This window comes from Podarcis cretensis, assembly GCF_951804945.1.
Source record: "Podarcis cretensis genome assembly, chromosome: 3".
Classification (NCBI taxonomy): domain Eukaryota; kingdom Metazoa; phylum Chordata; class Lepidosauria; order Squamata; family Lacertidae; genus Podarcis; species Podarcis cretensis.
The window spans coordinates 58,655,306-58,682,799 of NC_137172.1; the positions used below are offsets into that span (position 1 = coordinate 58,655,306).

The window sequence follows — 27,494 nt, forward strand, 5'->3', positions numbered from 1 at the left end:
TCACCACTCTCTTCCCCCATGCCCCCCCATTGGTTCGGGGTGTGTGTGTGACAATCCCCAGTTGAACATGTGGAAGAGGAGAGGCAACTCCCTTTGCAACCAAGAAACCAAAACAAGTAACAACGCCCAAACCTCATTTTTAAACAATACATTTAAAAACTGGGGACAAGATACCCTAGTGGATGTGAAGGGGGTATCTGGGGACATGGCCACCATACTGTGGACCCCATCTGGCTTGGGGAGGAGAGGAGGAAGAGGAGGAGAGGTGGTGGCAATGTAGGGCTTATCTCAGAAGTGAATAGAATTTCTTATTTAAAAGACTCAAGTGTGACAAACACAAAGCCAGGAGTGCCAGCACTCCAACTTTCAAGAGAGGAAGGAAGCAGGATGCTGTACAAAAGCTGCTAGGATGAAGGCTACCAACTGCAAAGGAAATAAAACAGAGAGTAATTCTGAAGATAAAGCCATGTGCCAAAACCATGGACTTTGAAACCTGTTTGTGCTCAAATATTCAACACAATCACTTTTGTATTATTTCCTGCCTGTAAATCAAAGTGCCAATGAAAACATGAGCAACTGGAGGCCAAAGAGCAAGAAAGAGTCATGATAATCCCTAGTTCAACAGTGACATAAGTATGAATAAGTCTTCTATTAAACCAACGGGAATCAAACAACAATACATTTGCAATACATTTTGCTGGAAACCCACAATTAGCCATTGGGACAAGCTAGGCCAAGAGAACCTGCATGCTGTGCAAAGATCCACTGGAGGTTATCAGATTTACTTTCTCCTGGTAGGCAGCATGGGAATTCATCACTAGATTTTTCTCTTTGCAATCTACAAGACTATCTGGGCTGCTTTCTCTCAGGAGTTAGAACAGGTGGCAGCAGTAGCAGGACAGGCAATTGAGAAGGGGTTAGATCTCCAGTTGCTAGAGCTTCTTTCACAGAACAGTTTAATGCAATTCAGCCAGTAGTTCAACTCCAGGGAGTATTGTACAGTAGGTCATATAGGAAGGCACTCTATGTAGGACTATTTTACAAGCAGCAGTCCCAGAGTCAGATCCTTGCTCAGCCATAACACTTAGGGACTTATCTGACAATATCCAATGTCAGCTAAAGAACGTATCTGTGAACTGATCTGAGTCCTTAGGCTAGGGGAAAAGGAAACCCATTGCAATTCCACAGCAGCCAATTTTAGCTGCTCATAAGAGTGTACACTCAACAGAGGCCAATCCCAGCTCTCTGATATATGTCTATACATACATCATGTATATGAATGTATGTATATGTACAGTATATGTACATGTGCATTTCAGCACCTGTATGTCACTGTCACTTTAAAATTTTAGGTATACACTTAAAATACCACTAGCATACAACTTTAAAATGTAAAGCATGAAAATAATGCAATCTGTGCCCTGGCCAAACACTTAAATATTTCAGTCTTCTCACTTTAGGTAATAATTTTATTCTCCTGACTTTAAGCATCCTATTAGTGTAAATGCTGTGAGGAAATAGAATTAACAGCAAAACAGAGTTCTGTCTTTTCTTTTTAAAATATTACTGAATCTGAAGAGAACTTTTCAACGAATAAAGTTAGGGAAACAAGTAGATGTCCAGAATTAAACATGGTTATAAGACTAGTATTATAGGTTTGTAAGGACCATGAGAGTCATCTAGTCCAGCCCCCTGCAATGCAGGAATCTTTTGCCCAACGTGGGGTTCGAACCCACAAACCTGAGATTAAGAGTCTCATGCCCTCCTGACTGAGCCACATATATATAGAAGGAAGAATGAAAGGCAAATTAAGGGAAATGCCTTTAATTTTTCCATTATTACTTTTAAAGAATATACTACATTTTGGTGAAATAATTAAAAAAAAACCCCTCAAACCATTCCAGAGACTCAGCATTTGAGGATTATTTTATCCACTTTCTCAGTGCAAAATGTTCTTGGGAAATGTATTATTTCTTTTTTAGAATCCTGAATGTCAACGGCTAATTGGATTTCTCAGCCTTCAGAAATATAAAGCAGCAACTATGTTCACTACACTGCAATTTAAGCAGCTACATATTAGCCCTCAATGCAGCAGTGTTTTGACATGGCAGGGAGCCCTACAAAAAGCAACCACATGTTTCAGTTTGCAAGGCTACAAATGGAACTGTCACAAGAAAATTAATTTATCCCACAATAAAATTCCCTGTAAACAGAAGCAAACTTTAATGAACGTAACCTTCCTGCAGTAAGCATTTACTATCAACATATCTAAATCAAAACAAAGAGTATAGACTGGAAGACCCTAAAGAGAAACATGCACACTAGGCAAAGTTTCAGGACATGGAATTATGGAGGCCAAATTCCAGAACAATACAAAAGGAAATGGAAATTCTGAATTGCTAGCTGCCATCCACTTTTATGATGTAAACATATTTGTCCTGGTGCAGCTGTCAACAAGGAAACCATGGAAAGGAAGAGTTCAAAGTCACAGAAGCACATGAACTCTAACCCTCTGGATCCAAGGCATTTTGGCTGGTGCTTGTTGTATGCAGCAAATCACCAAACTGAGCAGCTGCCAAAATAAACCAGGAGATATCATGATTCATCTGAAAGGATACCACATTTATGTTACTACAGCAAGGGTAAATGAACTGGCTGTTTGTACAATGTGACCCAAGATCTCTTCCTTTAATGACTGTTCACGGAACGTAATGCTCAAAGTTCTATCCAACTATTCCAAACGATCCCACAAATCTTTCATTTTTTCTATGTATTTGTGAGATGTTCATGGTGCTGGAGTTGTAGGCTTAAAAAAAATTGTAATACAAGTCTGTTTAGCAGGAAACAGACATGCCCCATATAAAAATAACATTTAGTTTTTATATTACGTTTTTTAAGTGTTTAAAGCATTTGACATTCCAGTAATTCCTACAGCAACCTTGTGAATTTTGTTGGTATCACCTCCATCTTCAAAATGTGCGGGGGCGGGGGGGGGGGGGGGAGAGTTGAAAGATAGAGCTCACCAAAGACTACTCTGTGAGTTCGTGGCTGAGGTGAGATTTGAACCATGGCTCCCTGACTCAAATATCACACGCCTAAGGCACAACCACAGTATGTTGAAGAGTAAGGTTACTGTAACTTCTGTCATAGAGCTTCAGTATGCTGATGACAACGTAGTGTGCACACACTCAGAGGATGACCTCCAAACCATCCTAAATATCTTTGCAGAAGCTTACGAAAAGCTTGGCCCATTACTCAACATCCAAAAAACCAAAGTGCTGCACCAACAAGTACAAAATAACCCCTCTGCAGCGCCACAAATCCAACTCAGTGGTGTAATGTTGGAAAATTTTGATCACTTCTCCTACCTAGGCAGTTATCTTTCCACAAGGGCCAACAATGATGCTGAAATCCAGCATCACCTGAACTCTGTGAGTGCGGCTTTCTCCCGATTGAAGTGCAGAGTGTTTGAGAACCAGGACATTCGCAGGGAAACCAAAATGCTTGTTTACAAAGCTATTATACTACCAACCTTACTATATGCTTGTGAAACATGGACCACTTATAAACGCCATCTCCAACTCCTTGAAAGATTCCATCAACAGTGTCTCTGAAAAATTTTACACATCACTTGGGAAGACAGGCAAACTAATGTCAGTGTACTGGAAGAAGCAAAGATCACCAGTGTTGAAGCAATGATTCTTCAACAGCAACTTTGTTGGACTTGTCATGTTATACAGATGCCTGATAATCGTCTTCCAAAGCAACTACTCTATTCCCAACTTAAAAATGGAAAGCGTAATGCTGGTGGTCAACAAAAGAGGTTTAAAGACTGTCTCAAGACAAATCTTAAAAAATGTAGTATAACACTGACAACTGGGAAACACTGGCCTGCGAGCACTCCAGTTGGAGAAAACCCTTTACCAAAGGTGTCATGGGCTTTGAAGACACTCAAACTCAGGGTGCAAGGGAGAAATGTGATAAGAGGAAGGCACGCTTGGCAAATCCACATCGTGATCAACTCCCACCCAGAAACCAATGTCCCCACTGTGGAAGGACGTGTGGATCCAGAATTGGCCTCCACAGTCACCTATGGACTCATTGTTAAAACCGTGTTTATGGAAGACAATCTTACTTGGCTACAAGTGATTGCCAAAGAAGAAGAAAATGACAGCTCTGTACACTTATCTGTCAGGTGAATAACATACGCTAGCAATCTCCTCAAGGACACAAGGGGAGAACAGCAGCTGGAGGGGGGCTGGTAGAGTTTGAATAGAAAGGATGGGCAAATATTAAGCTCATTCTGGCCAGCCATTTCTCTGCTCCAATGTACATCTTCCTAAAGCTGCTTTTGGCCTTTAAAAAATCTGAGAAAAGATACCCATGACTGCATGTCAGGTCTAGATTGGCTCTGTACATATATGGAATCCACCCTATCGTTGTGGATAAACACATAAACATTGTGGCTAAAAGACTCTTCTCTTTTCCTAATGCCATATGGTATAGCACCATGGGCCTTACATACGTAAAAGGCAGGCATTCCCTCAGTGCTGACTACTACATTCAGACTCCCAGCACCTTGAGGGCCCTGTCCACCTGCACAGTGGCCTGCACAGTGTGTGTTGGGCACTTTTGATTGGATCCAGTTCCCTCCGCTGGCTGCACTCCAGGGTCACCATAAAGCCTGGATCTTCTATTGCTAAGTACCAAACTGTTGTTAAAGGAGGAGCCTCTGCTCACTCACAGAAAAGTGGTGTGTATATTCAGAGAGTGCAGCTTGCCCTACATAGAGATAACAGCAGATGCCACACCACTGAAGGCAGTGGTGAATCAGAATGATCAATGTCTCTATCATTTGGTGCAATCATCCAGGACACAGCAAGTTTCGGAATCATCAATCACAACAGCGCAGGGCTGCACCCTAATTCAAATCGCAGGCAGCTTCAAGCTGCTGAGTGGTAAAAAGTGTCCCTTTTCTGCCTGCCTTTTCTCCAACAATAAAATAAGGAGGAGGAAGACTCTCCTCCCATTCCAGGAACACCCCCCCCATTGCACAGAGAGAGCCCACTCTGCAGAGATGGTGTGTTTGTTTATTCTCCCACCTCACCCCAATGCGATCATTATGTTCACGGCAATTTCTTAGGACTTTTATTACAGTACATAGCCCCAGATTAATATCACATTGACATATAAAAAGACAATGAACAGCCTGACCAAGAAGGCTTGGTGCAAATAGAAAGGCTTCGGTTCTCAATTATTCAGTACAATCGACTGCCATACAGGCAGCTCTGAGTGGAGTTTTTTAAGAGATGAAAACTCAGTTATTATGGAGGCCAAACTACATGCTATACAGAGAGGTGGATATTAATTAAACTTTTACTCTAGCACAGGCATCAGCTAACATAAAAGAAGAGGGGGTGACTTTTGCCAATTCCCCCTTCCCATTGCGGTCCCCTGTCTCCCCCCCCCCCCAAGCTCCAGAGAGTTCAGCAATCCTCCAGAACAATGTGGAAGGTGGTGTGGGGGAACATAGCCTGCTGCAGAGGCAAAAATTGCCTCCTCTTATCCAATGTTAGTGGATGCCCCCACTAGATCAAATGCCATTCTTCAACTAGACTGGTAGCATTGGATATCATCCAAACGTGTAACAGTAACCCAAGAGTAGCCCTTTTAGGGAGATGAAAAGCCACTTTAGGAGGGGACTTTTTTGGGAGCACATAAGGAATGGCTGAAAAGGATACTATTCCTTTCCCAGTCTGCCATTTCCAGCTCCAAATCTCCCTCTCAGCTGTCCCACATGGGCTTTCGATTGCAAAGTATCGCTATTCTAGCCTTGTTCAAATAATATAAGTTGATTCACCCATGGATGTTCGGTTTGTTTATGAGAAAATAAATTGCAGAAATGAGGTGGAGGGGAAACAGCTACTACTCTTTTTTGCCATGCATATCTAATTGGAACCCCCTTATTTTGTGAATTGATAGGAGTGAGCTATGAGAAGCAGCACTTTTGACAGTGTTGCTGGATTTGATTTATGAATTCTTAAAAACAGAAAGAGAGAGACTGACCTCTAGTATTTTTTTTGCCTGTGGGAGACAAAGAATTTTCCTGTGCTAGCTATATTTCACAGTGGGGGAAAATCTGCTGAAATGGCTTATATTGGAGTCTATAAATTATAATCAGAGATGGCGCTAGAGCAATGTTTGTTAGCAGGCGTCTAACAGGATATTTCAATTATCAGCAGAGCAGTATACATCAAAGTTTTCTAAAAACACAAGTGAAAATAAATATTAAACAGTAAACTGAAAATAAATATTAAAATGTAAAAAGTGTATCTTTGAATATCTTTTTAAAAAACCCCACAACCAGTGGTATTTATATAACAGAAGATAAGAGTTCAAAAGCTCTTGACTTTTATAGTGGCTTTCAGTATACTGTCCACTACATCCTTTGAAGTCAGACAGATAGACCATTCTTGCGGCCTCATCCCAATGGGATGCTAGGAGGGTGATATGGGACAGGACATTTTCCATGGTGCCCCCCAGCTGTCTGTGTGGAACTACAATCTACCCCCTCCCAACCGTGGATAGTTCTGACCTGCTGCTGTTATTTGCCCTGTAGCTTACACAATTTTACTGGTGATTTTATAGTACGGTAGTTTTATTTGTATCTCTTTTCTGTGTGTGTGTGTGTGTGTGTGTGTGTGCGCGCGCGCGCGCGCGTGCATGCTTTTGTGTATTTTTGTTTTGTTTTGGATCGTGACCATTATTAATTTAACATTTGACCCCCAAAACAGGAAAGGATCACTTTTACTGCTTCAGTAAGCACTGCATTTTCTTAACTATGAAAAGAAATGGAGCTACAAATGCAAGAGAGCGAATGTTATGACACAAGATAGCAAGGTTTTTTGAATTTAACACTCACTGGAGCACTTGACACACAGTGATTTTTCAATGAAGTCAAGCAAAAACAACTATAAAGAACTCTGAACAATGCAAATATTAAGACATCACATGTGCTTTGGTGCCAAACAGGGTTTAAAGCAAAGCATTTACTTCCTTTTTTGGAGAAAGAACTCCCACCAAAGAAATACTGCAAAGCATTTTACAATCTATAAAAAAATTGCAGATCATTCTTTCTTGTTTCAAACACATATGCTGCACTATTTTTACGCAGTGATTTATAAACCTTTTGTATAAATACACTTTTGAGCATAGATAAGTATATATAATATAAACTTAAATACTTTTGAGCATATACAAGGATTTTTGAAATACAGCTGTGCACATTCTGCACAGATCACTAAGCAGCTACTGCAAATAGTTTTGTTCTGATGAGCATTTCCACTGCAGAATAAAGCAAGTAAATTATTCAGACAACTTATTAAAGCTTACTTCTGCTTAGGTTTACAATACACACAAAGCATGCCAAAATTTCTCCAATTATCTGATAGTGCAAGCACAGAAAGACTCCTATTTTTCTATATGGGTGGGGGAAGGGTGTATTGGGAATACTGTGCATCTTATACAAAGTAGGTTGCATCCAATGTTGCACAATCAGAAGGCAGCTCATGCAACATATCTTTCCCTTCTCCTTCCACTCCACAGCCCCCTGTGTCCTCTAAAAAGCCTCTCCAGAGGGTCGGGTGGAGGGGGACCTACCATGTGTTATCTGAATCCAGGGCTGCAGAGGGAGAAGGGAATTACCTCAAATCAGGGGGAGGTATTAGAACTGACCATGCAGAAAGTCTTGAAATGGAGCCCTTCAGAGAAGTGGGCTAGTCCATGAATTGCTACTTCTTTCTGCATATTGTGGCCCTCTTGAGCTACAAGAACCATTCACAAGCTCTCTGCACTGGCCTATCCCTCCTCCCGTGTGACTGATCTCTGCCTTTGTTAATCATATTACTTTTTGTTCATTTTATGACTAATTAGTGTCAGTTGAATTTAAAAACTTATTTGTATTGTTTATTATGAATGGCTTCACTCAGTAGAGGTTGTTCTTCTTATGAACATTGTTGTTGTTAAATTCAACTTATTGGTCACTTTTTCTTGCAGCAGCTTACAATCATTATGTTTATTTCAGATGATAGCATGAGTCAATGATTTCAAGCTGTATCTCTGTTTAAGATGTCATTCTGCAAACAGACCTAATTATAAACCATTTGCTTAACTTGGCCGTTTACATAATATTTGTCTGTCTATCTATCTATCTAGTCTTTTGTAGATATTAAATATTAACTAACATATATTTAAATTTTATCATGGTCCTATCCAGGGCTGGTGCAGATGTAATGGCTTAACATTGCTTTGGCATTTCACTGCAGAACTTTAGGTTCATTGGTCCTTGCTCCTTCTGACTGCATTTTACCACCACCACCACCCTGTTTGTCTTCCCTAGCCAGTACTGCTTCTGATCATCACCAATTTTGCTTCTAGAATCTGATAAATTTCTAAAAGGTACACTTTTCAAGAAAAAATGTACTTTTGAGATCCTCATTGCTAAGGATAATTTTAGCAATGGAATTCAACAAAAAGTTCTCTTTCAATCTGCATTGCTTTGGAACACTATTAAAGAGTTGAAAGCACCCCTTTAAAACCAACATTATCCCACTGTGAAAACTGGGCAGAAGACAGGAACACTAGCCTGCCTCTGTTTTCACTGGAAATCTAGCCAGGCAAATGGATCCAAGTATAAACATGGAATTCCAAATCAACAATACCTTTTGATCAAGAAAGTATCGAGATCACACACTAAAGTGATGCTACATGAACATGATACACATCACTTGAGTTAAAACAACACTTTATCATTAATTTCAAATGAAACTACTCCAGCTCCACGTAAACATTCCAAAACAAAATGAGCTTGTACTCACCTACAAATCCTTCTTTGCCAACCAATTTAAGGGCAATTTTGTCTGCCAAAACCGAAGAGTTACCATGAGCAATATTTGCAAAAGGCCCAGCATGCACAAAAACTGGGGTTCCCTAAAAGTATCAAAAGCAAAGGCAGAACTGTAATCAGAGCACAAGAAGAAAACAACAGTCAAGACCTTTTACATTGTACTGTACTATAGTCTACGTTGCTCTTGTGGAGCAGTGAGGCTTATTGTCTGGAGTGAAGCAGGACAAAGTGGGCTGCAGTAGGACAACAAACAGCCTTTCTGAGAGACCTCAAGGACCATAAGACTGTATCCACAGCAGCAACAGAAAGCTCTGCATCCTGCTTCTATCAGGATAGTTTAGTTTAGTAGGTGTTCTAGGAGGTAGACTGAGATATAAGGCTTTAGTAATTAAGCTTGTATCCATATTTAGAGTTCTACTTTACTTGCTCAGGCAAAACCATTCTTTATAGCAGGCATAGAAGCCTCTGATTCCAGCTGGGGACTGTGGCAGAGGCAAAGTGTTAAATCCCCTATGCCATCCCATGCCACACTCCCAATTCAGCTAATCTTTTCTCCCTGCCCAATGCTGGCTATTGCTGTTTTTGTTATTTACCTATATGATAAAACATCAGGTCTAGTTTGGCCCCAAGAGCTTTTAGAGCCCCTCCAGCAGCCATGCTAACCAGGGCTGATGCAGAAAATATGGCAGGAACCAGGTTCTTTTAGGGATTAAGTTGGTATCCACATTCAGGTAGCTGCTTTACTAGTTAAAAACCTTTTCTCGTAATACTCCAGCTGCTGAAGCAATTCCTGCCTACTAAAGAACTCTGAAAAATGCCTTCTTTCCAATTGCTTCTTTTCGCAGGGAAGTGTCAGGTCTGGCACTGCAGCTTCCAACTATTCATTGTCACAAGTCAGCTGCTTTAACTTAGGCTCCTGAGGCCAGTTTCACTGAGGCTGCAGTCCTATACCACACTTACCCAGGAGCAAGCCCTATTGAACTCAGTAGGGCTTATGTCTGAGTAGACACATATAGGACTTCAGTATTCATGGTAATTAAAAGAAAAATAGTGTATCTGGTAGCTCTTTTTAAGTTGCATTTGATTCATGGGATTCTAATAAATGTCTATCTGATTCAACAGCTCTAAAATTCCTCTAGGAGACATATGAAAGGGAGAACCTATGGTGATTCCACCTGTGAAAACACAAGTTTTCTTTCATTAATGGAGGAGGCCAGGGGGGTGAGGAAAGGAATGTAATATAAAGACGGGGTGGGGTGGGGGAGTTATCCAAAAGATGGCATTTTGTATCAATGATCTGATAGCTATTCTGCTATGTGCGCTTTGAAACTGAAGTTGGAGGACAATGGCAGAAACAGCAAAAATAGTCCCCGGCGGTATCAGTATCACTGAATAAATACAATATACATTTATTCTTTTCAAACTAATAGAAACTGCCACTGATCATTTGCTATCAGGGAAATAAATTTCAGTAGTTTATGGGTGTCAGTCAGTCAGCAAGCTGCTTTGTACACCAAGCCTTATGGTGAATATTACTATGCTTGGGTCCTCGCTTGCAGAGCAGTATTTGATTAGTGTTATAACCCATTGAAAGATTTACAGTGCTCCATAAATGCATAGCAGTAGTATTTGAATACTTCCTGAGGGGCTGACAGGAAACAGAAAAGGGTACATTTCAAGCTTTTAAAAAGCTATAATACACACCCACATTTATCTATCCATTCTCAGAGACCCGTCTCCACATGCTCTCACCAGGTAAGATGTGGTGGGAAGGGCCTTTTCAATGAGGGCACCCAGGGATGAAAAATGCATTCACCTGTTGCCTACTTTTCAGTGTTTTCAGGACCAAGTGAAGACCTTTTTATTTTACCAGGCTCTTTAAACTTTGTGTTAAATCTAAAGTTCATGTGATTTGCTTTTGTGTGTGAGTGTCACTGAGATTTCCCCTTCTCCCATTACAGTGGTACCTCAGTTTAAGTACTTAATTTGTTCTGGAGGTCCGTTCTTAACCTGAAACTGTTCTTAACCTGAAGCACCACTTTAGCTAATGGGGCCTCCTGCTGCCGCCGCACCGCCATAGCACGATTTCTTTTCTCATCCTGAAGCAAAGTTCTTAACCTGAAGCACTATTTCTGGGTTAGCGGAGTCTGTAACCTGAAGCGTATGTAACCTGAAGCGTATGTAACCTGAGGTACCACTGTATACCGATTCTGCTTTATATTTTATTGTTCATAGTTGTACTTTTTATTTGTTATTCAGTAACATATAAATATTGTTAAGATAACAAAGTGTAAAAATTGTCCATAGTCAAACACAAGCTAGAATTTGATGTGGCTTCCTCAGGCAGATAAATTATGTTGGGGTTTTCTGAAGAGGGAGGTACAACAACACAATAATGTTATAGTGCTTTACTAAGCAATATCTTCTAACAGCTATTTCATCATGATGTCTATGATTCCCAGTTTTTTATGGAAATATTGTTAAAACATCCATGTACATATCCTATTTGACCACTTAATTGTTGTCTAATAAAACCAAACCAAAATTAGGCTCAGACAAGGCTGGTTGTAAAAAAAAAAATCACCACATAACTGTAAACCAATAAATGTGATAATTCAAACAAGTTTTCAGCCAGGCAATCATGTGTTCTGTTTTAAAGTACACATATGTTATGCAAAACCTCTCTAAGTAAAGATCCAAAATGAAAATATAATGATTTGGGTTCAGAGTGGCTCTTTCTCAAATGGAAGGTGGCTTTCTATTTGTAGAAGGGCTGATAATCCAAATAAGGCTCCTATTAGGCTTCTATCTGCACCTTCAAAGACCATCTCTTCCAGAGCCAGAAGTGGCTCACTGGTTGGGGATGAGCCACTATACTAGCTTTCCAGTATTTATTTATTTTTTCCATATTTTTTTTACCTCACTTGATTGTAGGAAAAACCTCAAAGCAGTTTACAGTGACCAGTAGGCAGGTCACTGTTGCTTACCAGGAAGGCTAATGTAGCAGGGTGGTCAATGCAGCGTAAATGCATTGGTGGGGCCAATCTGGCACTCCTCCTGGATTCTCAAAGGTCATAGGAGGAAGCAGGAAATTGACCCCTAATTGCCATCCCTCTCCTTCTGTGAACAGAGCAGCACTCACAGTTTCTCTGGATCCAAACCAACAGATGCTGTTTTTTCCTTGTCATTTTGCAAGCCAAGGGGCTTCCAAGTAAAACTGCCATGCTTAGAAGTAAGCATTCCCTATGCTTCTGTTTCTGAAGTTGCACCAATATCTTTTCTATGAATATATATTTGAATATGGTAAAAGGGTATGTCTTCACAGATACCATGTTTTCTTTAAATAGACATCCCATTTATTTACTGTTTATTTATGACAGGTGACACTTCATATCAGTTCCTATAAAAGCTGAGGCTGTGATCTCTGTTGCATTTATGTATGCTTAACTCCCATGGAGTGGGCTGGGATTTAAGCTTGTATAGATTGCAGCCTCAATTCTTAACAATCATGTGGATCCTAAGAATGGTAAGTGGAGTTCTGATCACAGAATGGAGCTTTCCTACCTCTCCCCTCCATCCCCTCTCTTCCCAGGCTGCTCCTGAGAGCATCTCAGAAACGATGTGGGGTATGGCAAGGGGGTGCTGAAAGGGAGGTGGGCAGAAATGGCAGAACTCCCCTTGGATCTGCATTTGTAGCACAGGTAATGCTAATTGAAATTCAAATGTTCTTGGACTTGGGAGAGGGGAACCCTCTCTTAACAACATGCCTTGTGAAATGCCCATGCAAATCAAATATGAAAAGGAGGAGTCATGCTGTATAAACAAGCAAATGTTTAATTTCAATGTTAAAAAATAAAAGCACTTTGGCAACTTAGATATAGTCCTTTTAAAAAGGGGAAGAGAAAGGCTGGGGTTACAGATGATTTGACTGACCTCTAATGTCTGCATCAGTGTTGGTTTAATTGCATCCTTCATCAAAACCGCCAAAGCACCAGTTACTCCCTAAAAAAAGAAAAAAAAAACTGCTTATAACTTGCAGCTTATAAGTTCAAGTAAAGTGGTTTAAAAATCAAAGTGTTTAGCTAAACACAAACCAACACACAGCTGTGAAAAACATTGTTATCTCTATGTAGGGTGGTGCTAAAAGTTCTGGAAATGCCACCTCCACCACTATAAATTCTGAATGGGAGGTAACAAAGCTTCTGAGTTATACAATTCAATACAACACAATTTTAAAAGTAATATATACGCTGAACATGGAAATGTTTTAAGGCACAGACCCACACATTGTAGCTTGCCTTTCTTAGCTAGCCATGACTTATTATTGTTACCAGCCTCACCCACTTCCCCAAGATCATTGTACAATATATGGTGGTGGTCATTTGCTTAGAGGACACATTTACAGAAGAAAAGTCTTTCAACAGCTTTCACAAAGAGAAGTGTGGTGGGGCTGCGCCACTCACCTGAACCTCCATTTGGTTGACGAACTACTGCATATGTATGTTGGGATGGAGATGGGAAAGGAGAAGGAGAAGGAGAAGGAGAAGGAGAAGGAGAAGGAGAAGGAGAAGGAGAAGGAGAAGGAGAAGGAGAAGGAGAAGACATGGTCATTGTAGTGCAAATGCATTGGAAGGAGCACTGAATTGTATCCATCAGGCGTGTTTGCACTGCACGAACCTTGCCACTCCCTCCCTCCGACAATCCATCCCAGTAAGCAGTAATGCCAGAGCTAGGTCAGGTGAGCAGCATAGCCACACCACTTGATACTGATAGCTACTGGTCATCACAGTTTAATGCAATCTCCAGGTTCAGAGTATGGTCTTCAGTATGCTTCTGAATACCAGCTGCTGGGGAACAGGAGAAGGCTACTGCCATCACCTTCTGCTTGTGGGTTTCCCACAGGCATTTGGTTGTAGGAAACACGGAGATAGTCTAGATTAAAACCACAGGGTAGATGCCCTTTTCTGTAGGTACTCAAACAGTTCCAGCCAGGAAGCCAAGTTCTCCATTAGGTGGCACTGGACAATTTGCTATTGATAAAGAAGGCTGCAGTCAACATCCAAGCTTCTTCCTCGTGGCTATTCCTAACCCATTTTCCTGCTCTTTAGGGGTTGATGCAGTGTCTCTAATAACACATTGTTTTCACTGAGGAACAGAGGTTCAGAAAATGCCCCCCCCCCATTAAACATTGAATTCTGTTTGATAACTGTCTCAATGCACATTTATGGTATGATAATCCAGATACTCTCTCATTGGATATTTTGCTTGATCAAGTTTGAAATAAAACCTCCTAGGAACTGGTTGTTTTAAAAGGAAAGAAACAACTCCATAAAGAATTACAACATGCCTTACATAAAGACACCACAAACACAACTGGAGCCTAGGGTTCCAAGACAATATCCTCACCTGTATGCTATTTGTAAAATGAGTATATTCAATGTGAAAAAGAGTCCTCATGCAGTAATTTGAGAAGCTTCCTTACTAAACAAATAGCTACATATTTATTTAATATTCCTCATGGCTGCTGAAATACTAATCTTGGGCATGCCAGTTTAATTTGCCATGGAGATATGGCATCTGTCTATCAAACATTTTACGATAATACCGCAGCCAAATTGCAATCTAGTCTTCAGAACCCTGCTCAATGAGCACCATATTTTGGCAACAAATTCTGTAGTTCAATTACAGAGGATGGCTTTTAAAAATCCATTACACTTGTGAAAGGAGCCTCTGAGTTTATGAAATATTCAATTTATCTTTTCTTTTCTGCCTCCTCCCACCTCCAGCCCTTGCAGCATCTGGTTTTCATCTCCTAGTGTGTATTTTAGATTTTATTACAGTACACTGAAAATGTGGTATAGCACCCTGAAATTAAGAGCAATTGCATATTTGCATGGTATATTAAACATTATTCACATATGAAACAAATGAAAGAGAGGAGGAATTAGAGTTTAGGTTGAACATTAAATAATGAATTGAAGGCTACTTGTAAAAACATCAATTCAATATAAAGGTAAAGGGACCCCTGACTATTAGGTCCAGTCGTGGACAACTCTGGGGTTGCGGCGTTCATCTCGCGCTATAGGCCGAGGGAGATGGCATACAGGATCCGGGTCATGGGGCCAGTATGACAGAGCCGCTTCTGGCAAACCAGAGCAGCGCACGGAAACGCCGTTTACCTTCCTGCCTGAGCGGTACCTATTTATCTACTTGCACTTTGACGTGCTTTCAAACTGCTAGGTTGGCAGGAGCAGGGACCGAGCAACGGGAGCTTACCCTATCACGGGGATTCGAACTGCCGACCTTCTGATCGGCAAGCCCTAGGCTCTGTGGTTTAACCCACAGCGCCACCCGTGCCCCATACATAAACTAGCCTTCTGTAAAAAATTAACTGCTCTGTCCACTTTTGCTTCTGGCCCCACCCACTACTGGAATGTGACCTCCAGAAGATTGTCCAGAGGAGAATGTGGCTCTGGGGCTGAAAAAAGGTCCCTCTCTCAGTTTAGAGTATTGATCCAACATAGCATTATAAAGGGGAACGAAACAAGACATCTCTAACCCCTCACAGGGACATATAATTAGAACAAAGCTGCAGCTCTTCCTGAATCAGGCTGGTGTGATGGGACAAGTGGGAAAGCTATCAACCTGCCCTGGTTCTACGTGAATTAATAAAAATCCTTTGCTAAAGTGAATTAATCCTACTATATTTTGCTGGCAAAGGTGAAGAAGGTGAACAGTCTCTCTGTTCCTGAAAACTTTTGCCCCTCTGCCAGTCTGTTGCTGCCCACCTTTTGAAAACCACCGATATAGGTGGGATGAGTTGTTAGAAACAGAAAATAACCCCCAGTTTTGACCAAATTTGACTCTTCTGGCCATAAGGTGCACCCCAGATACACACTGTCCCTGAATGTGGATTTTTATAAGAGCTGCATTGTGTCTTAATAAGCAAAAGTAATAAGAAGAATGCTGAGGTGATCCATACCAAATCCTCTGCTGTCACTGGTTGTCCTTTTTTGTCGTTAGCAACGACAATTTTCCCCATTCTTTCTTTCATATCTGACAGACCACTGGCCAGCGCTAGGATTGCCATGATTTCACTTGCAACAGCTATATCAAACTGAGTCTGTAAAAAGAAAAGTACAAGTTTATGAAACAAGAGACACCTGGAGTTCTAATCCATAGCTGGGAATCTGATGAACGCCACCTTGAGTTCCACCACGGAAGAAAGGTGGGCTACAAATGAAAGCAATAAAAGAAGATGGTATACCACCAGTGGGCAAAGCTGATAAAGATCAGCACAGAACATGGATAAAAGAACATGGATAGTCGCCATCCGAGTTTGGATTACTGACTGTATACAGATGAGCTCTGTGGCTTGAGCACATAGCCAGTTCATTCACTTCTCACTTTGCATGAGCCAGCAAACTAGTTTCATGTGAACTTGAAAACTAAGGTTAACAGCTTCGGAACAAGACAGGGTGTTAAGACTTAATACTGGCTTATTGTTTTTCATTTTTAACCTTTCTGCTTTTAAATTGTATTAAACTTTTAATGCTTTTATCGTATGGTTTTTAAAAAATCTTCTTAATGCTGTAAACGACTTCCTGATAGGCTTTATGATCTAGTGGTATATAAATACTTTTAAATAAATAAATAAATAAATAAATAAATAAAGCCATTGATACTATTTACTTGGTTCAGGTCGACTGGAAAGTTATAGTTAATTGAAGAGTTCTTGGTTTGTCCACCAGCTCATGCAAAGAGAGGAGCAAAGCAGCTACATCCACGTTCAGAAGATTTGTTCATACCTCCGCTCATTAAACTGGAATTTGATTATCCAAAAGCAGCCTTTATCTGGACAAGTTCTTAAAAAGATTGACAAATGGCATCCTGTAAGGCTGTGAGAAGGCTGTTCTCTTCGGGCTCAGCCCATGCTGTTAAACCCAACATTGTCATCTCCCTCCATAGCTGCTAAGATCTCTAGGGAAGTGTACGTAAAAAAAGCTTGAGCTTGTTTTGTGACACTTCATCCAGAATAACTGCCTTCTGTCTTCCACATTATACTTGAAGTAGATTATATTTTCCATCTGGTAAACTTTCGCTTAGATCTAACATATTAAATATGGCTACTGTTTAGAAGTAGGCTTGCCAAATGCAATGCTCACTGTTTAGTAATGTCACAACAAAGACAGTGTGCATGAAAAAACAACAATGAACTTGGCTTATCAGCAGAGTTACAATGATGAGTTCTCTTTAGGACACTTCTCAAATATTGATATTACATTGTTCTGTTTTTCAATGAGATTTAGACTACATTTCTATGAAAACTTACTAGCATGTATCCCCTTTGGATGCAGGGGGACTTACATGCAAGGTAATATACATATTTATTTATTGATGTATTTTCCCCATACATCAATGCAATGTTGATCACCATACTTGATAACTACATGAAAACTATTGCTTTAGAATCACTACTATACACTAAGCCTAGATTAGCTGCAAATTAATTCATATCTAAAACCATTAAGCAACCAGTTCTTCAACAATTTATTAAAAATATATTAGTAAGGAAACATTTTTAATGATCAAAAGAAATGTCTTCTCCAAACACAGTCAGAACTTTACCTACCTGACGAGAAAATCCTTTTTCTGTACTTGCTTGTCCAACTGTTATTTTTCTAAGAAATCGATCGTTTGTATCTACCACTGAAAGGGGAAAAAAACATTTAGCAAAAAAAGAGAGAAGGAACTATTTCTACATCTTATCCTGTTAATGTGATACATAAAAACATTTATTTTTAAATGTGTGCATCTTCTCCTGTGTAACAAATCTAACACTTCTTTATAAGACTGGAAGCTCTGCAGCATGGCAGAATATTGTGAAAGCCTCGTGATGGTTCAGGTTTGCTGCAAACTTTCAGGTAGGGCTAGAGCAATGGTGATGTCACCTTATCACAACACATTCTGCTACAGAGATTGCTCCTCCTTCTGATTGGCAAAATACGATTCTGGCTTTTGTTAGGAAACTCCTCCTTTACTTCAAGTTGTCAACACTCTAAAATGGATGTAAGACCAGAAGATACTTCCAGAAAGATGCTTTGTAAAAACTGAAAATTAGGATGTGAAACAAGAATGTCTATAATATTTTCTACACTCAATCAGTATGTTCAATATACTTTTAAGTATTAATGTTCAGTTCAGAGCATGATATAAAAGTTTTAAAAATCTCAGAAGATTTAAACAACTTCTGATTACTCTTACTGTATATTGTTTATTAGACAAATACCATCTGAATAATCCAGATTATGCTTTGAAAACAGACATGAGGGATGTTGGGAATGTGTATATAATCTGAAGAATTTAAACAACTACATACTTACTACAGTATGAACAGAAACAAGAAAAGGAAAATGTTAGGGGCTTACAAGAAATGCATATTCTTATCTAGTTGAAAAGATGCAGCTGGTTTTCTACTGCTACTTAAAATGCAGAAATTTAAGGGAAGACACTTTTTTAAAAAACAATACATTTGAGAACGTCCATGTCCAATGGCAAGGGTCAAAAAAGCATGGTACTACCTACAAACAAAGTTTAAATAGGTTATCTGCAACCAGACTATCACTAAATCATTTTGTTTAAAACTCCATTGTTTCGAATCACTACCCTGCTGAATGTATGGATGCCAGGAGGCATAGTCAGTAGGTACAGCAGTGGGTTGTAGCCAACAAGGGGGGGTCTGAAAGTGTCTACAGACTACCAAGCTGCTGGTGTCTACTTCCAACACCATCCTTTCACCAAGTCCTATGGCAGGGAAGGAAAGGGTGTGGTTTGTCTTCCTTTGGGCTAGGCTCTTTTTGCCTCTTGCAGGAGATTATTCTGCAAGTATTCTGCAAGGAGAAGGCAAACCCCCAGCCTTTATTTTGGACTTTTGCAGAAAGCACAAACAGTCTGGATTCCTAGAATCACAGCTTTAAAGACATTTTGGGATTCCAGGATATTAAAAGAAAGAAAAGAAAGAAAAACCAAAGAAAAAACAATGGCATGTTCTAGCTTGCTACAAGGGATATTTCTTCCATTCTCCACATTAGAAATAAAAAGAACATACAGAAAAATCATGGCCATGTTTATTTAGAAATCTGTTTTTTTTCTGGCAACAGTCCAAGCCAATAACAAGGGCATAAATAATAGCCTATAATAGTTGTGCCTGCTATTATCAAGAAAGCTTAGTTCAGTTTATATTTTCACAAGCTTCTGGCCCACCATGGCACAATATGCTCTAGATAGACTTTTGATTTTATCCAGCAGGCTCCTCTTATATTCTGACACTTACCTCTTTGCCATGTTATCGTGGATGTGTCTATGTCTAGTCTTGCAAATCTGCTAATCTCATCATCTGTTAATGAGCCAGGATCCGTTTTTGTTATTCCCAGCCTCTAGAAAAAGAAACCAAAAAGAAGAAAAATGATACATGAGGAAGATTGCTGCTTGAAAAAGCTACATAAACACCTACTCAGTTCTAAAACCCACCACAGTACATACTGTGGCCAATTCAAGCCACAATGGCGTGTGCTGAAGAGGTCACATGACCAGCTCACACATGCTAAGCTCAATGGAGATTCGTTTTCAGCTCATCACTGCAAAGGCCAGCTGACATCCACTATATTTTTTAGTGGAAGTCCATGGTGAAGGAGCTTTGTGCAGCAGATGATATGCAACCTTGTTTCTAATTCTCTTGTGAAACTGTCCATAAGACCTACTGCCCTAAGAAGTATTGACCAGAAGTAGCCACATGCAACTGAAGGTGATATTACTCTCTGTCCAATACTGATCAATCAGGACCTTGTTTGCTTGAAGGGAATATTTCTCTCCAGTTGAATTCAGACACCTTTTATGATATCACAGTGCTACTTGTATACATTTTCCCCCTTCATAATGAAAAGCTCATTTCAGGGCTCATGGTTATTATTGGAGTTGGACTCCTTTAATAAAAAAGAGCTGAGGCATTACCCTTTTAAACTCATTATCCTAAAAATATATATTCAATTCCTTTGCTTTAGCAGGCCTTAAGGTCCAAAAAATTGGCCTCAGCAACATCTCCAATTAGCCTTACTATTTCTACTCTTTATTCTGTAAGAACTAGAGAATCACAATTCAAAAGCTGGAAACAAAAAGGGCTACAAACAATAAGAGACCTCTGTAGGGGAATAAAACATATTACTGGAGTAAAAATAAAAGCACAATTAGGTAACCTTGAAACAAATTGGTGGTCCATACACGAAATTATAGATTTCTCTGCTAAGCCAACAATATTGTTTCAAGCCACCAGAGCCTTAAAACCTATTGAACGACTAATTTTAAATTCTATCTACGCATCCAAAAATTTACTCTGAAATATCTACAAGATTATCTGTGATGTGATGTCAGGGGATCTAATCTCCTTAAAATCTATATGGAAAACAGATTTACTCAGTGAAATTGATAATGCAGACTGGCAAAAACCTTGGAGGGAAAAATCTTTTAAGTCAGTGTCAGCTAAAATGAGAGAAAATAGTTTAAAAACAATTCACACCTGTAAAATGCCACAGTTTAAGCTCTCATTCAAGTCCTTTTTGTTGGAGAGGAAGTCAACATTTAGGTTCATATTTCCATATGTGGTGGGAATGCAAACCTGGACATTTACTTTGGAAAATGGTATTTATTATGGAACAGGTGATGCAACCTGATCTGAGGCTAGGTTGATTAAATCTGAAGAATTTACTGTTTAAGGACCTACTAATCTTTTCATGTCTGCAACTAGAAATACATTAACACAATATTGGAAAACAGGTACTAACTTAACTTTAGAGACATGGTGGGATAGACTATGGAACATAGCTCTTATGGAAAAAGCAGAAAAGCATCAACCAGAAGAGCACTAATGAGTGCAAAGTCCAAATAATATTTTGAAACTGTATGGTACATGTTTAATCAGCACACTGGAAAGGTGAATGTTATTCCCCTACAACCAGCTAACCATGGCTCACACTGGGACAAACTTTTAAGACTCCTAGCTGCTATAATAAACTCTAAAGTATCATAAAATCTGCTTAATGTTTGACTTTGTACATGCATGGGAATGTTTCTTGAGGGGTGGGGGTTATATGGAGATTGTTTGTTACATGTATTTTTAGAAACTGAAAGTTAAAAGTTAAAAAAGTACAAATACACATTTTTTTAAAAGTCAATGACAGTTTAGAATTTAAAAAGCATTGGGCTACATTGCCATTGCCACCCAGCGATAACAGGAGACACAGACTGGTGTCATATACTGACCGGGGTCACTTTCCTTATGACCACCTGTTTTGGGGAAACTGGTATCTGTTGCAAGCACAGTTTCGAAGCGCCCTAAGTAGTGTTATTTGCAGGTTTCTCCAGACCCATAAAAGACTCCAAAGCACAGAGATAGTTCATTGGGGCTGACGGAAGGCATAAGGTAGTTTCCAAACAACCAGGTTGCTTTACTCACCACCAAAGTCACTTAGATGCTGCCTAGTGGGAGTTTGACTAGTTTGTCTGATTGGATACATTTTAAACAAACTCCAGCAGTGCACTCCTATGTGTGTTTACTCAGAAAAACCCCCACTGGGTTCAAGAGGCCTTACCCCCAGATAAAGGTACACTGGATTGCAACTTAAAAGCTGAGACACTTTCTATAAACTGTGACAATCTCACTTACTGAATATGTGATAAAGTTGAAATACATCATATAATGCCTTCCTGCAGAGACAACACAATTCTATCTGACTACATCAATCACTATGAGATGGGGACGAATGATTGATTCATTTAAACCTATATTTGTTTGGGGACCTTTTGACCTTATTAGTTAAAAAATAGGAAACTCTAATTATTATAAGCCAAATCAGTTTAAATTCATTATTTTTTTAAGAGACCCAAGGTCTTCTAAAAGAATCCATAAAATATTACTGAAAGTTTAAAAGGCCACTTACTTTCAGACGTGCAAGCTGAATGGCTGAAAATTTCCTCTCTCCATGAACTAATGGAACCAATCTATTATATAAGGCCTGCAAAGAACATACAGTATAATGAAAATCTGAAGGCAAAGTGCCAGTCTCCCATCAAGGATCATAAAGTGCAGTCCTGATTCTGCTAATAACTGAGCATGCATTTTCCAATTCTATTCCAAATTGGTCTCCACCCATTACAGCTTCTGAGACATTCTTCTTCCCATTTAAAGGGCAATTGATACAAAATTAACAACTATCATAACCAGCAAAATGTCTTTCATCTGCTCAGGAAAGAGGGTTTGCATATTGCGAGTAATTCCACCACACAGAGCCCATGCCGCACTTTGGGATTACTGGACCCTTAGGGAAGGACTTTAGAGCTCCACTCAGCAGAACAACAAAGTTCCCCAAGCATGGCAGTATTGGCTCACCACATTTTTGCTATTAGGAATTTATGCACCGAACGAGGGGAAATCAGAATTTTATAGGAAACTGCATGAGACAATCCTGGACTATTTGGACTACACCAACATCATTATGATGGGAGATATGAACGGAGTGGTCTCTACAAATATGGATAAGTCACAAGACCTAAGTCTAACAAAAGATGGCAGACTACCCAAAACTTTTTTTGAACTAACTGACAATATGGACTTAATCGATATTTGGAGGACTAAGAATCCCTTAGGTAGAGAAGGAACTTTCTTTTCTGAAGCTCATCTGTCATGGACAAGAATAGACCAAATATGGACAACTAGAAGGCTGGCACCTATGATTAGAAAAGTGGAAATCTGCCCAAAAACTTGCTCCGACCATAACGCTATGAAAATGGAATTAAGACTTACTCCAATCGGCTCCTTTAGATGGAAAATGAATGACACCCTATTAAGAGATCAGGAGATTGTGAAGAAGGCCCAAAAAACCTTGAAAGATTATTTTGAAATAAATTTGAATACTACGGTGGAAAGGAGAAAAATCTGGGATGCAAGCAAAGCAGTTATGAGAGGGTTTCTGATACAACAGAACACGATAAAGAAAAGAATCTGGAATGGGGGAAAAGATAAGATTTTAGAGAAGATAAGAGATGGAGAGAAAAAGTTGAGATCTAAGCCAAAATCGAAGGAGATCTTGAGAGAAATTAAATTTTACCAAGCACAGTACGCGAAACTGATAAATCAAGAAGTTGAGTGGAAAATTAAACAAATGAAACAAAGATCATTTGAATCAGCTAACAAGTGTGGGAAACTATTAGCATGGCAATTGAAAAAGAGACAAAAATTGAATACAGTCACCAATCTAGAGATTGAAGGGAAAGATATCCAGAAACCCGAATTAGGAAGTGTTTCCAGAGATATTTCAAAAAGCTCTATACTCAAGGGCCACAAGAGGAGAAGGAGATAGACCAATTTTTGAAAACAAATGGTTTACCAAAACTTGCCCAGGAAAAGAGAACAATCCTGAATCATAAAATAACACAACAAGAAATAGAGGGTGCCATCCAGAATATGCAACTAGGCAAATCTCCAGGTCCGGATGGGCTTACCTCCAAGTATTATAAGATATTGAAAGATTATTTGATACAACCATTAATGGAGGTATGCAATCAGATTTTGGAGGGGAAGAAGGCACCGGAATCGTGGAAAGAAGCCTTCATCACATTGATCCCTAAAGTGGAAACTGAAAAGACTCAACTTAAGAACTACCGTCCCATCTCACTCCTAAATGTGGATTACAAAATTTTTGCAGATATTTTGGCAAGTAGATTTAAAAAAGTATTAAATGAAGTAATTCACAAGGACCAGGCAGGCTTTCTCCCAGGAAGACATTTGTCTGATAATACTAGGAATATTATTGATATTTTGGAACTTTTGCAAACCAACATTAATACAAAATCAGTGTTAATTTTTGTTGATGCGGAGAAGGCCTTTGATAACATTTCTTGGAGGTTTATGAAGAAAAATTTGTGGTTTTTTTTAATAATTTTTTTTATTAATTTCCAAATTTTTAACAAACACAAAAAACAACATAAAAACAAGCACAAAAAATCATGTTTTCTTTACCTTATTTCCATAAACCTCTTTTCCCGGACTTCCCCATACCTTCCCCTTTTTGCATCCTTTATTTTAAACAATTATTCAGCAACCCTTCTTAGCCAATTAAATATAAATTCATTCTCCTTTTCAATTTCACCCTAAATTGAACACAATTTGCCGCTGCAATTCTACGTCTTCCTCTCCCTCAGCATTTTAGCACTCCTCAATTTTATAGTAACTCTTAAGATATATCTTAAACTTCTTCCAATCTTCTTCCACAGTCTCTTTCTCTTGGTCGCGGATTCTGCCGGTCATTTCTGCCAGTCCCATGAAGTCAATCACTTTCGCCTGCCATTCCTCCAGCGTGGGTAGCTCTTGTGTCTTCCAATACTTTGCTAGGAGAATCCTTGCTGCCGTAGTAGCATACAAAAAGAAATTCTTATCCTTCTTCGGCACCAACTGGCCGATCATACCCAGGAGAAATGCCTCTGGTTTCTTGTGAAATGTGCACTTAAGCACTTTCTTAATCTCATTATAAATCATTTCCCAGAAGGCCTTAATCTTCGGGCAGGTCCACCAAAGGTGGAAGAAGGTACCTTCAGTCTCTTTACATTTCCAACATTTGTTATTGGGCAAATGATAAATCTTCGCAAGCTTGACTGGGGTCATGTACCACCTGTAAATCATTTTCATAATGTTTTCTCGTAGGGCATTACATGCCGTGAATTTAATACCTGTGGTCCATAACTGCTCCCAGTCAGCAAACATAATGTCATGACCTATGTCCTGTGCCCATTTAACCATAGCTGGTTTCACTGTCTCATCTATTGTATTCCACTTCAACAGCAAGTTATACATTCTTGATAAATTCTTAGTATTGGGTTCTAACAGTTCTGTTTCTAATTTCGATTTCTCCACCTGGAAACCAATTTTCCTGTCTTGTTTGTAGGCCTCCATTATTTGAAAATAATGGAGCCAATCTCGTACCTTGGACTTTATTTTCTCATAACTTTGTAGTTTAAGTTCACCACCTTCTTGTTCTAAAATTTCAGAATATTTCGGCCAATTAGTTCTCATATTGAGTTTCTTTACCTCCTTGGCCTCCATTGGCGAAAGCCACCTGGGAGTTTTATTTTCCAATAAGTCTTTATACCGAATCCAAACATTGTATAGTGCTTTCCTAACAATGTGGTTTTTAAAACCCTTATACACTTTAACCTTGTCATACCAAATATATGCATGCCAACCGAAGTTATTGTCAAATCCTTCCAAATCTAGAATGTCTGCATTTTCAAGAAGTAGCCAATCTTTTAACCAGCAGAAAGCTGCCGATTCATAGTACAGTCTTAAGTCCGGCAGGGCAAACCCCCCTCTTTCTTTAGAATCAGTAAGTATCTTAAACTTAATTCTGGGCTTTTTGCCCTGCCAGACAAATTTAGATATATCTTTCTGCCACTTCTTGAAACAGTCCAATTTATCAACAATTTGTAATGTCTGAAACAAAAATAACATTCTAGGCAATACATTCATTTTGATTACTGCAATTCGACCTAACAAGGAAAGCTTCAGGTTCGACCATATTTCTAAGTCTTTCTTTATCTCTGTCCAGCACTTATCATAGTTATCCTTAAATAGGTTTACATTCTTAGATGTCATGTTAATCCCCAGTTATTTTACACTCTTTGCCACCACTAACCCAGTTTCCTCTTGGAATCTCTCTCTTTCAACATTTGTTAAGTTTTTTTCCAGTACCTTGGTTTTTTGTTTATGAAGAAAAATTTGGAAGGGATGGGAGTGGGATGGGGGTTTGAAAATGGAATAGAGGCAATTTATTCAGAGCAGAAAGCTAAACTGATAGTAAACAATGTGGTGACAGAAGAATTTAAAATTGAAAAAGGAACACGACAAGGTTGCCCCCTATCCCCTCTGTTATTTATTTCTGTTCTGGAGGTGCTTTTGAACATGATTAGGGAAGACCGGTTGGTACAAGGAATACAGGTCGGAGTGAAACAATTTAAATTGAAAGCTTTTGCAGATGATTTGGTTTTAACACTACAGGAGCCAGAATCTAGTACGAAGAGAGTGTTAGAATTAATTTATGAATTTGGTCGGGTAGCGGGGTTCAAACTGAACAAGCAAAAAACCAAGGTTTTGGAGAAAAATCTGACACCTTTGGAAATAGATAGGTTTCAGAAAGAGACAGAGTTAAATGTTGTTAAAAAGGTAAAATACCTAGGGGTAAACTTGTCTGCCAAAAATTTGAATCTATTTAAAGATAATTATGAAAAATGCTGGTCAGAAATTAAGAAAGATTTAGAGATCTGGTCAAGATTGAAACTTTCCTTGTTGGGTCGAATTGCAGCTATAAAGATGAATGTATTGCCGAAGATGTTATTTTTGTTTCAGACCCTACAGATCGTGGACAGAGTGGAGTGTTTTGGGAAGTGGCAGAAAGATATTTCTAGGTTTGTCTGGCAGGGCAAAAAGCCCCGAATAAAATTTAAAATATTAACGGATGCAAAAGAGAGAGGGGGGTTTGCCCTGCTAGATTTAAGGTTATATTATGAAGCTGCGGCTTTCTGCTGGATGAAAGATTGGTTACTCCTTGAGAACACTGACGTCCTAGATCTGGAAGGGTATAATAATGTTTTTGGATGGCATGCATATTTGTGGTACGATAAGGTAAAGGTTCATAAAATGTTTAAAAACCATATTGTCAGGAAAGCTATATTTATGGTCTGGACAAAATACAAAGACTTATTGGAAGGTAAGACCCCAAGGTGGTTATCACCAGCGGAGGCCAAGGTTCGAAAAAAACCCAATATGGAGGCCGGATGGCCGAAATACTGGGAAATAATAGAAAAAATTGGAGATAATTGGAGGCTGCAGAGCTTTGAAAAATTAAAGAATAGGGTGCAAGACTGGTTTCATTATGCTCAAATTCAAGAGGTTTTTAAGTCAGACAAAAAAATAGGATTCCAGGTGGAAAAATCGAAATTAGAGACAGAACTGTTAGAACCTAAGACCAAGGCGCTTTCGAGAATGTATAACTTGCTGCTTAAATGGAACACCCAGGATGAGATAGTCAAATCAGCCATGATAAAATGGGCTCAGGATATTGGGTACAACATTATGTTAGAAGACTGGGAAAGGTTATGGACCACTGGAATGAAATTCACGGCATGTAATGCCCTGAAGGAAAATATTATGAAAATGATATATAGGTGGTACATGACCCCAGTCAAACTTGCAAAAATATATCATCGGTCTGATAATAAATGTTGGAAATGTAAGGAGGCTGAAGGGACATTCTTTCATCTTTGGTGGACTTGTCCAAAAGTGAAGGCCTTCTGGGAAATGATCTATAATGAGTTAAAAAAGGTGTTTAGGTACACCTTCCCTAAGAAACCAGAGGCCTTCCTCCTGGGCATTGTGGACCAAAAGGTGTTAAAGAAGGATAGAACTTTTTTTATGTATGCAACTACAGCAGCAAGAATACTCATTGCAAAATATTGGAAGATACAAGACCTTCCCACGCTGGAAGAG

General features: G+C 39.3%; 1 protein-coding gene across 1 annotated transcript in view; it reads right to left on the minus strand.

Annotated features, from left to right (window-relative positions):
• The window catches only part of MTHFD1L (methylenetetrahydrofolate dehydrogenase (NADP+ dependent) 1 like), a 114,081-nt gene that overhangs the window by 48,621 nt on the left and 37,966 nt on the right, over nucleotides 1-27,494 (minus strand). Inside the window, exons 15-20 of the mRNA XM_079971512.1 lie at nucleotides 21,898-21,972; nucleotides 19,239-19,341; nucleotides 17,538-17,614; nucleotides 15,888-16,028; nucleotides 12,839-12,907; nucleotides 8,877-8,988 (exon numbers count right to left, since the gene is read on the minus strand). Coding sequence (XP_079827638.1) covers nucleotides 8,877-8,988; nucleotides 12,839-12,907; nucleotides 15,888-16,028; nucleotides 17,538-17,614; nucleotides 19,239-19,341; nucleotides 21,898-21,972 — 577 coding nt within the window. The remainder of the gene's footprint in view (nucleotides 1-8,876; nucleotides 8,989-12,838; nucleotides 12,908-15,887; nucleotides 16,029-17,537; nucleotides 17,615-19,238; nucleotides 19,342-21,897; nucleotides 21,973-27,494) is intronic.